This window comes from Berghia stephanieae, chromosome 7 (genome assembly GCF_034508935.2).
Source record: "Berghia stephanieae isolate SIO BIC M18660-M18661 chromosome 7, UCSD_Bste_1.3, whole genome shotgun sequence".
Classification (NCBI taxonomy): Eukaryota; Metazoa; Mollusca; class Gastropoda; order Nudibranchia; family Aeolidiidae; genus Berghia; species Berghia stephanieae.
Window position 1 is genome coordinate 35395244 of NC_088366.1, and position 16066 is coordinate 35411309.

At 33.9% G+C, this 16066-nt stretch overlaps 1 protein-coding gene across 3 annotated transcripts in view; it reads right to left on the reverse strand.

Annotated features, from left to right (window-relative positions):
• Positions 1 to 237: 237 nt before the first annotated feature.
• Positions 238 to 16066, reverse strand: part of LOC144977151 (diacylglycerol O-acyltransferase 1-like) — a 31206-nt gene continuing 15377 nt past the window's right edge. For 2 of the 3 annotated variants that reach the window (XM_078922013.1, XM_078922012.1), the window contains 11 exons: positions 11370 to 11472; positions 10517 to 10666; positions 9051 to 9116; positions 7731 to 7834; positions 7295 to 7333; positions 6227 to 6313; positions 4709 to 4821; positions 4217 to 4282; positions 3145 to 3232; positions 2737 to 2799; positions 708 to 1463 (listed from right to left, as the gene is read on the reverse strand). In XM_078922013.1, the coding sequence (XP_078778139.1) occupies positions 1296 to 1463; positions 2737 to 2799; positions 3145 to 3232; positions 4217 to 4282; positions 4709 to 4821; positions 6227 to 6313; positions 7295 to 7333; positions 7731 to 7834; positions 9051 to 9116; positions 10517 to 10666; positions 11370 to 11472 (1047 nt within the window). In that variant the 3' untranslated portion in view covers positions 708 to 1295. Of the gene's footprint in view, positions 1464 to 2736; positions 2800 to 3144; positions 3233 to 4216; positions 4283 to 4708; positions 4822 to 6226; positions 6314 to 7294; positions 7334 to 7730; positions 7835 to 9050; positions 9117 to 10516; positions 10667 to 11369; positions 11473 to 16066 lie in introns of all 3 variants that reach the window. The other variant, XM_078922014.1, reaches the window with a different exon arrangement.

Sequence of the window (16066 nt, forward strand, 5' to 3'; positions counted from 1 at the left end):
ATAATATATATATTAAATAATAATTATTATTATTATTATTATTATTATTATTATTATTATCAAACCTGTGATCTAAGCAGCTATATTCTAATGGACCTGCCTGTTAGAAATTCCACAACTATTTTTAATGACGATTAAGCTCATCAATTCGTCCAGGGGCATCACCAGTCACTTGACTTTTGCAGAAGTAAGAGCTCTGAGACCTCTTCTTTTTCAGTTATAAAATCTGTCTTATGATTTTTCATTTTATGTCGGAATGTAGAAATGATGAAATTATGATTACTTGTCCTAAATTCCTGTTATTTGAGTGGCTTGTATTTTCACATTTAAAAGAAATCACTGCTTTGTGGTTTAACTTTGAAAAAAAAATCCAAAAAAAAATTATAAATTTAACCTGGCTCAAATAACTAGAGTGGCCACTTCAGATTGGAAACATCCGTAAATGGTCTAATAAATAGAAATCTTCATAAAATTGCATTTCATTCTAACAGAGAAATTAAAAGGCAACGAAATTTTGTAACATCTAATCAAAGTAAATTCAATGAAATGTTATATCAATTACCAACTTTTGTATAATACAAGCAGATATGTATGGTATAAATACAAAATGAAAAAGAATATTCAGCCAAAAAAAAAAAGGTAGAGAGAACAAAAAAGAATACTTTCTCGAGCCATTGACTCCATTCTTACAATTTCATCAATTTTCCTTTTTTTTTCTATAACCATTGTACGAAGAAAAAAATTCTGTATTTACAGATACACTAAATAATGTTCATTCCCATTTACTTTCATACTCGAGTCACCGTGAAAAATAAATTTTATCTTCTAGTTGATGAACGTTGTGCTTTATACAGCATTTTAATATAGTTTACATTTTTGTGTGTGTGTGGCGGGGGGGGGGGGGGGCATTTACAAAGATGCCGACGGAAGTCGTTTATCTCTCAGAACTGAGTTATAATAGCTGATCCCAGTTTTTGTTGGTTTCTTTTAAACTGGCCCTTTCGATTACTAGCCAAACAATCCACCCTGGTGAAAACCAGCACACACAGTCAATGGTTGGATTTTATCAAAATTAATAACACATTTCTAATAAAATAAACAAAAACTCAGAACTAATAATCATAGAAAAAATTTGAGCAAGATTAACAGAGAAGTTCACATTAACCACTAGAGACAATTCAATGCTAAACCGAGCAACACTTTGGTTTTTTACTGACCACCACATAAATATATCACAAAATTCAATTCACTGACAGAACGATCGTGCACATATGATACAAATATGAAACAAATTATTAAAGTCCAATGGTTGAGTTGGTGGTCATTTCAGGCCAGGCACTAGCAATGTAGTAGTCATGGAAATAGGCCAAGATGGCAACGGGCTGGCCAAGGATGACAGACAGCCACATACAAATATTGCCCCATTTTCCATGGATGTGAATGGTCATTACGGCCATGGGGATCTGGAATGAGGGAAGAGATTATCAGCTGATTTTCACTTTTCTAAAAATTGTTTTTTTGAAATGTAATCTTTATTAGGTATTTTCAAAATGAAAAGTCAAACCTATGTCACAATGCCCACCAATCCACAACACAATGAGGTGAGCATCTCATCATAAACAGTTGGGAACCAAATTTTCATCTCAAACAATGCAGTAGAGATAACAAATAAAGCCAGCGCTACATGACACATTTATATGTATACATGCCAAATGTATAATATGTTAATGACAGATGAAAAATTAAAAAACAAAATATGAATGGCATACGGAATATATCAAATTGAGTCCCATGATCTTGATTAAAAAATAATAATAAAGACCCACACAAAGAAGACTACCAGTTAACATTCCGACTTAATATCTCTTATGAGTAGGAAAGTATGTAAATTTTTCTTCTTTCTTACTTTATTTCTATATATATATTTTTTTTTTTTTTTAAATGGCTCAGTGGTACGGTATTTGCTTCATACCCAAATGGTACCAAGTTCGACAACCCGCCTCGTTGTGTGGCCTTGAGCAATTCACCTTGCCCTAGCTCACTTTGCAGCGCTACACTGCGGCTGACGCCTAGGTTATTCCAATCTCCCTTGGAATAAACCCTAAAGACAAATTTCACCTTGGGAATTTTATTTATTCATGCGAGTTGTTCCTAAAATAGTAACCTCTATATTGGACATAAGAAAGCAGTGGCAATTGCATATATAATATGTCTAATGAAGAAACAAAGCCATCCAATATCTCTTGCTACCCAGAAATGCAAGCTAACCATTATACCGTACAACACGAGATGATCACCACTATTTGATCAGCTGTGCCATTTTGTGGTCTTGTATGTTACCCACCCCCTGACTCATTGATAACAGGTTTGAATCCTGCAGTGGGTGATACAAAGTCGAGTCCTTAGAAAAGACTTTTTATTCGCCTTTTCTCACCTTCTCAGATGTAGTATGTTTACCTGGCTGGCAACAGCTTCATCTCTGTCGAAAAAATGTAACAACGCCTTACAGTCATCATGTCTTGTCCAACCTGTTAATTATTGCGGTTGGCTTGGACCCCTTGTAAGGGGTTTGAGCACATTGATAATGTGTTTTGTAATCATATTGTCTCTATATCTGATCAGTATTAATGATTATGAGTTCTTATGGTGGAATTATTTATTTCTTATATTTATCTTTCTACTTTTGTCTGGGATTGTTTCATACATTCCAATCTTACATCTCTTTGGTCGACTCACCTGCATCAACATTCCCATGAAAGCCCACACTTTAAACATGCGAAGAGGAACACTGACCAAGTACTGAAGTTAAAAACGAAACAAAAAAAAGTAATTACATCTAATCTTTAAAAATACTGAATCAAAATTATCTTGTTAGAACAAAGATTCAATTTAGCTTTTTATTGGCAGTAGAGGATTTAAGCCAAATATGTTTTTTAAAGATACTTTTACGTGATAGTAAACAATGAATGATGTAAGCACCAACCGCTCTTTTGAAGGGAGGAACATAAATTCATTATTATTATTATTATTATTATTATTATTATTATTATTATTATTACCATTATTACTATTATTATCATCATCATCATCATGATTACTGTTATTAATATCACTAAACATAACAATTTTCAATGCATATCATACCTCATGAAAGAATGCGGAAATCAAGAAGACTGCACACATTGCATAGAGTTTATTGACCCCTTTATTAAGCAGAGGCTTGTATATGTGTCTGGGAAGGAGACAAAAGTATTAACATTTATCACCTATGCTGTTAGCAATATGGAAAAAATCTGTTTTAACAAAACCCTCAAATCCGTACCCACGCTTGTTTGTTTGTTTTGTTTGTAAGGGTTTCATAGCGCTTGCACGCATTTAGGTCATTTCAGCGCCGATTAAAAAAAAAAAATGGTATAGCTTCAAGAATTACAATTTAAAACTTAAAAGGGGAATAGGTTCAAATCGGGAACAAAAGTAGATTCCAAGAGCATGCTATCAATGTACTTAGTTTAAGATCACCTAAAAGTCTCATCCAGACACAAGAACAGGATCCTACTAACAGGGATACACTCAAAAATGTTTACATTAAATATTCAAAATAACAAATGTAACAGTACAACAGGGAGATGATTTATAAGGAAAAAAATATCATCTCCCAAAAACCATAACTATAGATTTGACAGTTTCCCTCCCAGCTAAGGACTCCAGCCAGGGCCAGGACAAAACCAAGGAATCTCAGTCCAAAGACAAAGACAGAGAGCAACCCAGAAAACAGACATAATGGGATAGGAGACACAGTAAGTGACCTCTTGCCCACCATGGGAGGTCAAAAGACCCCACACCTATATTACACTTGTACAAGCTTTTGTTGTGTATTTTACAATTGTCCCCATCTCATGCAAAGTTGAAAACTAAAACTTAACCACTAGAAAAAAAATGCAATTACTAAGTAGGCAAAAGAGGATTAATTATCAAGAATAACTAAACAGCCTAAAAATGTTTCTGCTTTATATTTGGTTTCTTTTTTGAGGCTTTTATTAATTCTTGCATTCTTGCTCAATATAATAAAACCCAAAATCAGAAAAAAACTGAGCACCAACAATCGTTTCCTAATGTCTCATCGTAAAAGGGTCAAAATCAAGGAAAGATAACCAGCCAGCAACTTAAACTAATCCTAAAGATGACAAACTAGAATAAAGCTTATAGTAAAACTGACCTGAGACCAAACCTGTGTACCGGTATATTCCAATGCTGCCAGAATTGAGAAACAGAGTCAGCATTCCTGAAAATAAATATAATCTAAAAATATTTAAACTGAAAATGTGCTACTTTTTTTTGAAAACATGATACAGTCTTAAGATAAGAAAATGTCTTTGAAAAAAAAATAAAAGAAAAAAAAAAGAAAGAAAATCATCATCACTGGAACTTAAATGCTAATCTTTTGCTATGCAGACGAGCAAACGAACAAGTACGTTATCTTGGTTCTAAATCTTGATTAAAAATATAATTGTGACTCTTGATAAAACTCCATAACAATACTAGACTGTTTTGAAAGCGTGAAAAAAAAAAACGGAACCAGGCAAGTGTCCATTATCAATGGCCAAGAAAGCTATGTGAGAGGTCATTTTGACCTCCAATAAATCCCAGTTGAAAGGATCAAGGACAATTAATCTGAGAACCAACATTGATATCAACCAGCCAGACTTACCACCAGTCTTTGTAAAACTCTCTGTCTCCAAATTTAGTCAATTCAGCCACTATGTTTAACGCCGAGTGGAAAAACCAGTAAAAAAATATCAGCCAGATAAAATGATTTGGTATCTGTGAAAAACAAAAATAAAATAAAATCTATGAAGAAACTTTCATATTAACCTGTTGCAGGTTTATATTTGCATACCAGCATTTTTTAAGATGACCAAAACACTAATATACTAGTAGGTTTTAGTCTAAATATTGTTATCCCTATTTTAGGTTTTAGTCTAAATATTGTTATCCCCAATTTCATCCCCCATCAGATCTTTTCATTTTGATCAAGTAAGAAATATCAAGTAAATTGGGTTTTACTGAAGCTAGAATCCCATTGCTGTGGCTACTATCATATTGAAATAAATGGTTAGGTCAGACGTGTTGGTCTGTTTTTCAGGGTTTTACAGCGCGTGCACCACACTAAGGTCATATCAGCGCCAGTAAAAAGGAAGAAAAAAAATTGGGATAGTAATAAGTTCTAGAATTACAAATAAAGCACCCAAGAAAAGGTAAGACAAAGGGGAAATGGTTCAAATATGAAACAGATGTAAATTCAAAGTGCACACCATCAAAGTAATTCGTACTTGGTATGAGATCACCTAAATGTCTCATCCTGATGTTAAGCACAGGTCCCCACTAAGAGGAACACACTCAAATGTTTACAAATCCTATATAACAGAGAGATGAATTACTAGGAAAAAATATCATCTCCCAAAACTAACTATACATTTGACTGTTTCCCTCTCAGCCAGGGTATCCAGCCAGGGCCAGGTCAAAACTAAGTTGTTTTTGTTTTTGTTTTTAAGGGTTTTACGGCGCTTGCAACATATTTAGGTTATATCAGCGCAAGGAAAAAGAAAGAAAATGGGATAGTAGAAAGTACTAATATTGCAATTAAAGCACCCAAGAGAAAGGAAGACACAGAACTAGGAACAAATAGGGATCAGATGTAGATTCCAAGAGCATACCATCAATGTACTCAAGTCTGAGATCACCTATAAGTCTCATCCAGACACAAGCACACGATACAACAAAGAGGAATACAGTCAAATGCTTACATTTCATTATACATTAAAAAATAACAACTATAATAAGACATAACAGAGAGATGATTTACAAGGAAAAAAATATCATCTCCCAAAACAATAACTATGCATTTGACTGTTTCCCTCCCAGCCAAGGACAAAGACAGAAAGCAAATTGGAAAACAGCTACAAGGGGATAGAAGACACTGTAAGTACCTCCCTGCCCACTGTGGAGGTATGGAACCCCACCCAGCAAAACTAAGTAATCTCATTCTAAGACAAAGACAGAAAGCAAGTTGGAAAACAAATATTGGGATATAGACGACACCGTAAGTACCTCCCTGCCCATTATGAACCCCACCCAGAGGTCAGATTTTACTGACAATATATGAAAGAAAGTATGATAAAAAATAAATTCAATCCTGTTGTTGAAGAGTTGAAACCAGAATACTTACTGAAAGTTTAAGCAAACGTTCCAACATTTTGAAAACTTCCATTTCAGCCAGAGGTTGTTGGGCATTGTTGACTGTAGGAACGATCCACTAGACAACAAATAATAGAGATAATAATACTCCGTAAACTGATGGCAAGTAGAAAATCATGGTGTGCGTACATGTTTAACAGAAAATAATAATGTAAAAGAACAAAATTGGAACCCCTGAATCAATTATGACAATTTGTGTTTCTTGGGCATTTTGCCAATCATCAAATGTGTTATTTCGAAAGAAAAACTTTTACAACTTTAAAATCACTTTTAAACAATTTTGGCCAGAAAACTCGTCCTTCAAATATCATCAATTAAAATGATCAAATACTCGTAGAACTGCCACTGGCAACAAATAGGGGATCTTTATATTTCTTGGAGAAAAATTTGAATTAAAAAAACAAAACAAAAATAAACAAACAAATCTAAACAAAACAAACAAATCTCTATAAACTCACTGTGTAAAATTTCAACCATTATCATTTTGACAATAATATTTTCATCAATTATCCTCCATTTTTTTTTTTTTTTGTCATAAAAATCTGAATCTGGAAGACAATCTGAATTTGGCCACTTTAGACTCATATAATAAATATATTCGTAGAAGGTTGTCTTACTAACATTTTCTACACAAAATTAATAAAATAAGTCATTGTAAAACTTTGAGAAAATTTAGATTTCATTAGTTTCTGTGGGATACATGATAAAAAAATAATCTAAATAGTGAGACTATGCCTCCACAATTTAAGCAGTAATTTAATAACTTTTTAAAGTGTTAAAAGAGTTAAAAATTTCTCCACACATTTTTAACCCTTTGGAAAGCTATTTCTGCTAGACTGATAGTTTTTACAAAACTGTTTTTCATTATTTATCTTTTATAAATTAATGACAACTAAATTTTATCCCAAACTTCATAATACCTTAATATTGATTTGATTTTGTGTCAAAGCTTCTAAAATGACTTTTGAAAACTTCGTATATCATAGAAATCTGCATAACTGGTAGGTCTATTTAAGATTTGATTTTCCAATGGGCATACCTGTTGGACAAGACACACCGAGAGCCAAATAAGAAATGCCTGTGGGTGAAAGAATAATAAGGGAATAGAAATATCTAGAATAAGCATTCAATTAAAAAAATAATTTTTTTTTAAAAGGCGAGGACGCGAAAAGAGAACTGATCAATATTTCTATTGTAAACATAAAATCTAAATTGTGGTTGTTTACTCCGTAAAAAAATCTTTCAAGTTTTGGAAATTTGTTCCCTTGATAAAAAAAAGTCCTACAGTAGGCTGTCCTAAACTGAAGGAATCTCAAAGAATTAAAAGATTGTCAAAAAAAATCTTAGACTGAAATTCTGAAGGACATAATCATTATAATTTTTTTTTTTATTTATTTTAAACTGTTATTGAATGGATCAAATCAGAGGATAAGCATCAATGTTAAGGGTAACTATCAAGGTGAAGAGATAATCACCATTTCCAAAACACGTTTGATGAGAAACCTCTTCCTGATACGTGCTGACCTGGGAAAATTCAGCTCATAACACAGGGTGGGGGCAACCATGAAATAAGCCAAATCTGAAGAGACAAATAAAAGTAATAAAAAAATGAAAATCAAAATAAACAATATGACAGAGAAAACTGCAAGCCATGTAAGTCCAGAAATAAGATACTTTTTAATTTATAATTAAATCATGACCACCAAGGACGCTCTTACTTGATTTTGTGGAAAAATAATCAGATGAGCAACACATGCATTTCAGTTGAATTCAATTTTCACCAATACAAACCATACAAGTCTGTAAAAGCAGAATTTTGTCTTTCAAGACTTACAAGGTTTGAACCATTCACCATTGATATAAAACAGACTTCTATTTATGAAAAACTTCTAGAAATCCAACAAAGCACTTACAATGAACAAATTTCGAAAATATATATATAATTACATTTCAGACCAGGTACAACAAAGATAGATAGATCAAAATTTACAAGTTTCATAATTAGTATTGGGTAATCCGAGCTGTATTGAAACAAAAACTACCTTTTTTCATAGATTTAAATACGACTCACATGAATGCTTTTAAAAAAATGATACCATCAAGTTTCAAGTTTATTAAATTTGAAATCGATATGTCATTGCGGCATAAACAGTCCCCTCTCTTTTTGTTAATTTAAAAGGGAATTTTACAACTACTTTTGTTATTGACTGAAGAGGAGTTTTGAGCCGAAAACATTCTGAGCTCAGTATTTTTAATTATTTTTAGGATCTGCTATATTTATATTTGAAAATTACTTTTTACAGCCAAAGCTTCTAGCAGCTTAGTATTCAATACTTTAGAGACAAGTGGGTCATAAAGCAAGGCAACCATTTCTTTTTTCAGCTTATAAAGGTTAAAGGAGTTTCATTTGAAATGGTGAATGTATCTAATGTTTGTATTCGAATATATAAAGTGGTGAAATAAATTTGAAGATAATTTAATATATAATTTCTGCAAGTATTCTAAATCTTGCAAAACATTGTACATGCTAATAAGTGTTGGATTCACCATATTTGATAAATTAACATCTGGATATATTTACTTAATATTGGTCAAATACCAGTCTGTTAAAGCTGATGTAATGAGGTGACACGCTTGTTGCAACACGAGTCCTTAATCTGGTTGTTAGAAGGCTTTCAAAAGCTTCTAGCACTACATATCTCCTTAAAAAACGTAGGTATTCCAAACAAAAAAAACCCACTTTCTATGAGATAAAATAAAATTAAAAAGAAAAAGATGAATCCTTGGATGCTGACCTTTGACCCGAAGATTTTCTGGATAAACTTGATAATCCCTTGGTGGACTAGATCCTTTAGCCAGCTCTATGAACAGAATTTTTAAAAAATTATAATTGTACATTAAGCAATGAAATGGAGACGTACATAACCAGTAGAATTTAATTAGGTTTCTATGGTATAAAACAAACTGGTAAAAACTTATTCCTGAATAGATTGAAAGCTTAGTTTCTCAAAACATGAAATAATCAATTCAATGAATGAATAAATTTGCACATTTAAAAAGGTCTTTTTTTTTTCTCTGCATGATTCTCTTTCCATACTGGAGGTCCCAACATCCCAGAGGTAAAGCGCAAACATCACAAACAAAGGGATCAGTATCAATCCAGGGTGCAGTGACATTTTTCTAAAGCCTTGTCCACCCAGCAGTGATTGGGTAGCCTGGTCTGCTAGATCTGGTTGGAAGAACTTTGCGAGAGAATAACATCCAATCCAAAGTGTAGCAAGCAGTTATGACTCTGAAGGACTACTTTATATACAGGTATAATAATTAATCTGATAAGTTTCTTTCCATTTCATACTGCGTCATACAACTCTTATGTGATACTGTCAGACTTCAAACAAAAAAAAACTAGATCAAAACCGCCAATGCATGCTCAGACAAGAAAGTCTAATAGAGCATTTATATAGCGCAATATCCACTAAATATGCTTAAAACGCTTTGCAATGGGTCCCTGACCAACAGCAACACTTAACATGTTAGGTGATATTACAATTTTTTTGGACAGAGACAAGGCTGTTAATGACCAAGTACTCATTTTACACCTGAGTACGATGAGAGAAAGTGAGTAAAGAGCCTTTTCCAAGGGCCCAACTATATGCCGAGCGAGGCTCGAACCCAGGACCTTCCGGTCCAAAAGCAAGAGTCATACCACTACACCACATAGCCGCACAATTCAAGTCTAATGAAGTGTAATAAAAGGAAAACTGACAAACCTTGAAATGCAATTTGGTAAAGTGGCATGGACACAATATTATTACAAAAAAGATGCACCAGATTAATAGATCATATCCTAATCCATTATCATTTACAAAACGTGTTGAATTTCTATGGTTATGTTTTGAAAACATTATTACCAATAGGTATATACTTCTTGAATTGAAAACAAGGTAAAGAATCTGTAGCACAAAAGGTGATTTTCCAATAGTTAAACCCTTACAAACTGAAAACTCAAAAGACTAAAAATGTTCTTTTCACTGTTTCCAACTGTCACAAAATGTGTCTATACATTGCTTTCCCTTTGAATCGCAGAAGTTTTAAATGAAATCTAATGATAAAAACTAACCAATTGTATGACAAAATATTTACAAAATATAAAAGTTCCTTCACAGATGTTCATGAAATACATATAAATATTGAAAGATATTCCGAGACTAATGGCAGTTCACATTACTTCTGATATAGACCTAGTAATACCTAAACTCACTTTCATCACAGGCAGAATTGAAAGATCTCCGTCGTTTGAGCTTTCCGGCATTGGATGATCTTAGCTGTCTATACCAGTAGTTGGAATGGCCGTATGAGATCAACTTGAGGAAAGAGATTGTAGTAGAACCCAGGGTGAACATGGAAAACACTGGATGATCAGATAAAGATATAAATTGAATATTGAATACACGGCAACTGAGCCTTTAGATACAACTGATCACATCATTGAAAAACAATTTCTAAATCAAGTAAAAATGTAAAGAAAAGCTTAGGGGGTCCAATGACATACTCTTTAAACTTTCATTAATGTAATTCATTGCATATATATTTATTTACTAATTTATTTATTAAAAATAAAAATCTGAAAGGTCTTTTCAACAGTAAGGTAATTGTACAAGGTTTTCTAACAAATAATAATAATAATAATAATAAAAATAATAATAAAATAATAATAATAATACTAATAATAATAATAATAATAATAATAATAATAATAATAATAAAAATAAAAATAATAAAAAAATAATAATAATAATAATAATAATAATAATAATAATAATAATAATAATAATAATAATAATAATAATAATAATAAGAAGAAGAAGAAGAAGAAGAAGAAGAAGAAGAAGAAGAAGAAGAAGAAGAAGAAGAATAACAATAACGATAATAATAATAAAGATTTTTTTAAAAGGAAATTCTTATCAGGAACATAAAAGAAAAAAAATCTAGTTAAAAATAGAGTTCTTTTGTTGTGCAGAATGCATTTTTTTTTACAATGGGGGGGGGGGGGGGGGGGGGGTTCTTTTATTATCAGCCTGGCATATAATAAATGTTCCAAAGTCAATTCTTACCAATGACAGGATGTAAGTAGTAGATGGTGGCAGCAGGAATAATCAGCAGAGAGCCCAAGTTCAGGACGTAAATGACGAAACCTGTCCTGTTGCTGATATATGACTGAAAATAGAAAATCACATAAAAGATGCACAGACCAGCCAGAGGAGCAATATAAAGAAGTTTTTAATGTGTCAAAATTCTGACCAGACCCACTACAAGACAGCGACACTCCCATTCACTACTTAATAAAGTTAGAATTATTGAGAAATTGATTTTTTTTAAAAACCCAAAATCCTGAATATCATGAAAACCATGAATAAAAATGTAGAGATAAGCGTGAGAAAGTATGTCAATTTTACAGTCCTTGAAGTTACATACAGTTTATTATCAAACATCACAACACTTCAAAATGACCATGATTGCATTTTCAACAAGAAACTTGTTAATCTGAAAGTGTTTAGTGCAATGCTAACTCATTATCAAATAAGACATCACTTCAAAATCGCCACGACCTTCCTTTGACAAGCCAAATGTCTCAAGGCCCATATAATCCAACTAGAGGGCTTGTCATGAAAGGATGTACCGAAATCATGGCACAAAAGTTGGACTGTAATTTTGCTCCAGGTTATGCCTAAATTGTGACCCATCACCCATCACCTCTAAACGGTATTGTGTCGGGGTGAACCAGATGCAAAACAATTAATAAATAAATTAATTAATTAAAAATTAAAAAAGGATTTCATAGCTCGAACAAAAGACGGGGAAAAAATCAATGATGCCTTTAAAAAGAGATGCAAGAGGGCGGAGATGTTTTCCCTCGTCTACCCCCTCCCCTCCATCATGTCCTTGATTCTACGAAAACTGGGTAATAATGTCAAAGAAATACATGATCACATTTACTCCAGAGACGTGAGACGACCACCATGCCGCTATCATGCGTCACGTAGAGAACTCACACGACATCATGAAGTGTTGTTAATCGTTGTCTACTCAAGACAAAACAGTCAAAAGGGCCACTGATTATATCGTCTAGACAGACAGACAGAAATTATGACTAGAATAACACACACACGCGCGCGCGAGCACACACACACACACACACACACACACACACACACACACACACAAGATAACAGATGATTGAAAATGGTTGTAACCTTTGACGGGTGTTCAAACAAAAATTTTGGCAGGTAAAATATCACAAGACTGTCTGAGATCGTGCTCAGGATAAGGTTACTCTTGAAATGATGGACTTTGAACGGCTGAACTTTTTGTTTTAATGGGTGTGAACATTTAGATACACTACTGATCACAAATTATTTCGAATAAAAAGTGTCGCCTGATCCGTAAAGGTAAACGCAGACATCTTGACATCAAGACAAGCATTTTATCTTTAAGAGCATCGGTCTAACATAACATACGAAGAGACCTCAGTCTTTAACCATGGTGTTCGAATGTCAATACAACTCTCCAATGTTTTTGAGACGATTAAATAATAATTTAATATTCTTCAAAAATGAGAAATATATGTCTTCAAATGAAGATCGAATTCATGTTTACATGAACAAACATATCAACTTGCGACACTCACACACACACTCACACACACACACACACACACACACACACAAGCATAAATAAATAATAGCAGTAGGACCTGGTTTTTTGTTGTCTTTTTTGTTGAGATAAACGTTCGTGGATTATCCAGTGTCGACATGTTAATGGAAGGACTCCTATCAAAATTTTCAGATCATAAAATCAAATTAAAAGATGTGTGTCTTGTATGTGTGTGTGTGTGTGTGTGTGTGTGTGTGTGTGTGTTTGTGTGTAAATTTTAGTACGGATGTGTGCATGTTGGTGTATAACATTTCTGGTGATTTTACAATAACAATGACTAAACATCGTTTTGTTATGATCATGAGCCTGGGTAGTGAGTAATGAACACTTGTCACCACAGCTGAACTCTCCAATTGTTGTTGTTGTTGTCGATGATGATGATGATGATGATGATGATGATATATTTTGTTCAGAGAAAAAATGTGGTTATTGGCTATGAAAAGTCTAAATTAACCTATGAAACATGACGTTAAAACGTGTTGACTAACTAGAACTCAAGGAGATCCGACCACATTCAATGACAAACGTCTTTTTTAAAATTATTATTTGGAGGGAGGGTGTGGGGTCCTGACAACCCAGCATTCTCACATTTGCATTTCAAAAATGGTCGGATGTCGATTGTTATATGTGACATTCCTGTCAAGTAAAACTCTTGACCCTCGCTGACCATGTTCAATGATTAAATGGTGACAAAGATCGCATAACCCCGATCCCAGTACTGTATCATTGACTAAGGTACTTTACACACATTACTCCATCCCTGATGTAAATCAGTATACCGCTACAATCGGATAGTGTAAGAGAACTAGAACATAATGAGTGTACTGCAATAAATGGAGGAAAGTTTTGTTTTTGTGTGGCTAAATGGAGGAATAAATAAACCGTGGAAATGCGCATTATAAATACTGGTGTTCATTTTTATCAAGAATAAGCAGTACTTTTGTAAAAGTTCGATGATGACATTTCTGAGAACAAAAACTTACAAAAGGAGGGAATGCACTCAAAAACAAATGCCGCGTTGTGGCCTTGTGTTATGTCACTCGCCTTTGGACCTGTCGGTCTCTGGTTCATCCCGCTCTGAGTGGTCCACAGTTTAGTCCTTGGAATAGGTTCTCCACTCACATTCTCTCACTGAGCTTAGATGCAAAATTAATCCCGGTTCGTTATAGGAGTTATCTCTGTTTTTAAAAATAAAAGTGTAAGGATTGCCTAACAGGCGGCACCGTCTCGCCTCGTATTACGTTAAGTGTTGCGGTTGGATATGGACTACTTGTAAATGAAAGCACATCTAGCGATTATTGCGATATATAAATGCTCAGTGTATTCAAAGAGTATATTTTGATTTTCAATAAACGCGAGTATGCATTTAGGCGGTTAGCTCTTAGGAGGCGACCACTATAGTGTCAATATAGGAGAAAATGAGAGAGATATATCTTCATTTAACGATCACGGCCTTTTCGTCCTAGATTTCTGGTCGATGACAACGTAATCCTGTTTCTGTCAAGAGCCTGAAAAAATAGGGAGTTCATAAGGGGTTTTACAATGCTTGCGACATTAATAGGTCATTTGAGCGCCAGTAAAAAGGAAGATGATAGACGGAGAGTTGCAGATCCAAAATTAAAAACACCAAAGATGTAGACAAAGGGTGCTGGTTCAAATGGGGAAATGAATGCGTCTATTTAGACATGAAAGTCTCACCTAGGCACATACAAAGGATCCCACTATGAAGGATCAATTCAATGAAATGTTTACAACGTTACAACATGCAGTATTCAAAACCGATAACTATGATGGTACACAACACAGAGTGAGATGACTGACAAGGAGAAAAAAAATCATCACTAAAAAAAATGGCAATATACATTCGACCGTCTCACTCTCAGTTAAGAATCCCTACCACACCAGCAAACAAACAAAAAACAAAAACAAAAAAAAAAAACCCCCCAAAAAAATCTCAATCCAGAACAAAGGTAGAGAGCAGCAGGGAAAGGGGAAGCAGATATTATGGGGGATTGAAGACAAAGTGAGTGACCTCTCTGCCCAACATGGGAGGTCAGAAGAGCCCATCCAAAAAACAAATAGACAGAAGGAGGTCCCGTGAACAATAATCTACCAGTTAATCTAACAAGTCAGTTACCCAAATGATTTTTGTTGTTAATTTTTAAAATGGCTTTTAATACACTTTTCTTCCTTCTGAGAGAAGATTGGTTTTCACAAGAATACAAAATCATCTCGATCTCTCAGAAAACCACACGCTCACATCCTATTCGTCTCCTCCCGGAATACGATCACGGGAAGAGTGTGTTCAAAGTGCGCTGGTTCAAAGTCGTCTCATTTAATGCTAGGGACAGGTTACATAGAAAGGGATAAAAACTGCGGAGGTGAAAGAGACCCTACCAGTACCTAACCTATTGCTATCAATCGAGTCCGCATTAAGCTTGGACATTCTTTTTTGAAGAAACGATAGAGAACAGACAAAAGGAACATTCCAAAGCAGAAAAATTCTGTTTTATACATCAGTATACCTTCATTAAAGGGGGAGTTAAGGAGGGGTGGGTGGGTGGATTGGGCGCATACACTCGTTCGTTAAAACCAATTCATTTCTAGTGTGTTTGTTATTAATGTGGTCCACTGTATATTCAGATATTCATTGCGTTCTGGCATCGAAAGGTAAAGCGACGGATGGCCAATAAAGTAAAATAATATTGAATACTTGCGAGGACATAACACTAAATCCACGCAATCCACACCTATCAAAATAAATCAATAAACATATTAAAGAATTAATAACTTTGTGTTTTGCACGTATAACAGTCATTACCCCTCCCCCAACCTCATACTTTTGAAAACGAGTTAACTTATTTGGAACCAATTGATGGACTTTGATCGTGATTGTCGATACCCCTAGTAAGATCAGCCTGTTTTACACACTAGTAGAATACGGAAATTACCGAAATTCGTAACATATTGTTACAAATGACACGTTACGAGTAGAAGTAAGAATCTTTAGCCTACTTTGATTTTTTATTTCACTTCTCATGTGACTTCACAGATAAAAATTTACTTCAGCTTATCAAAAAGTCTTATATCCCTTTTT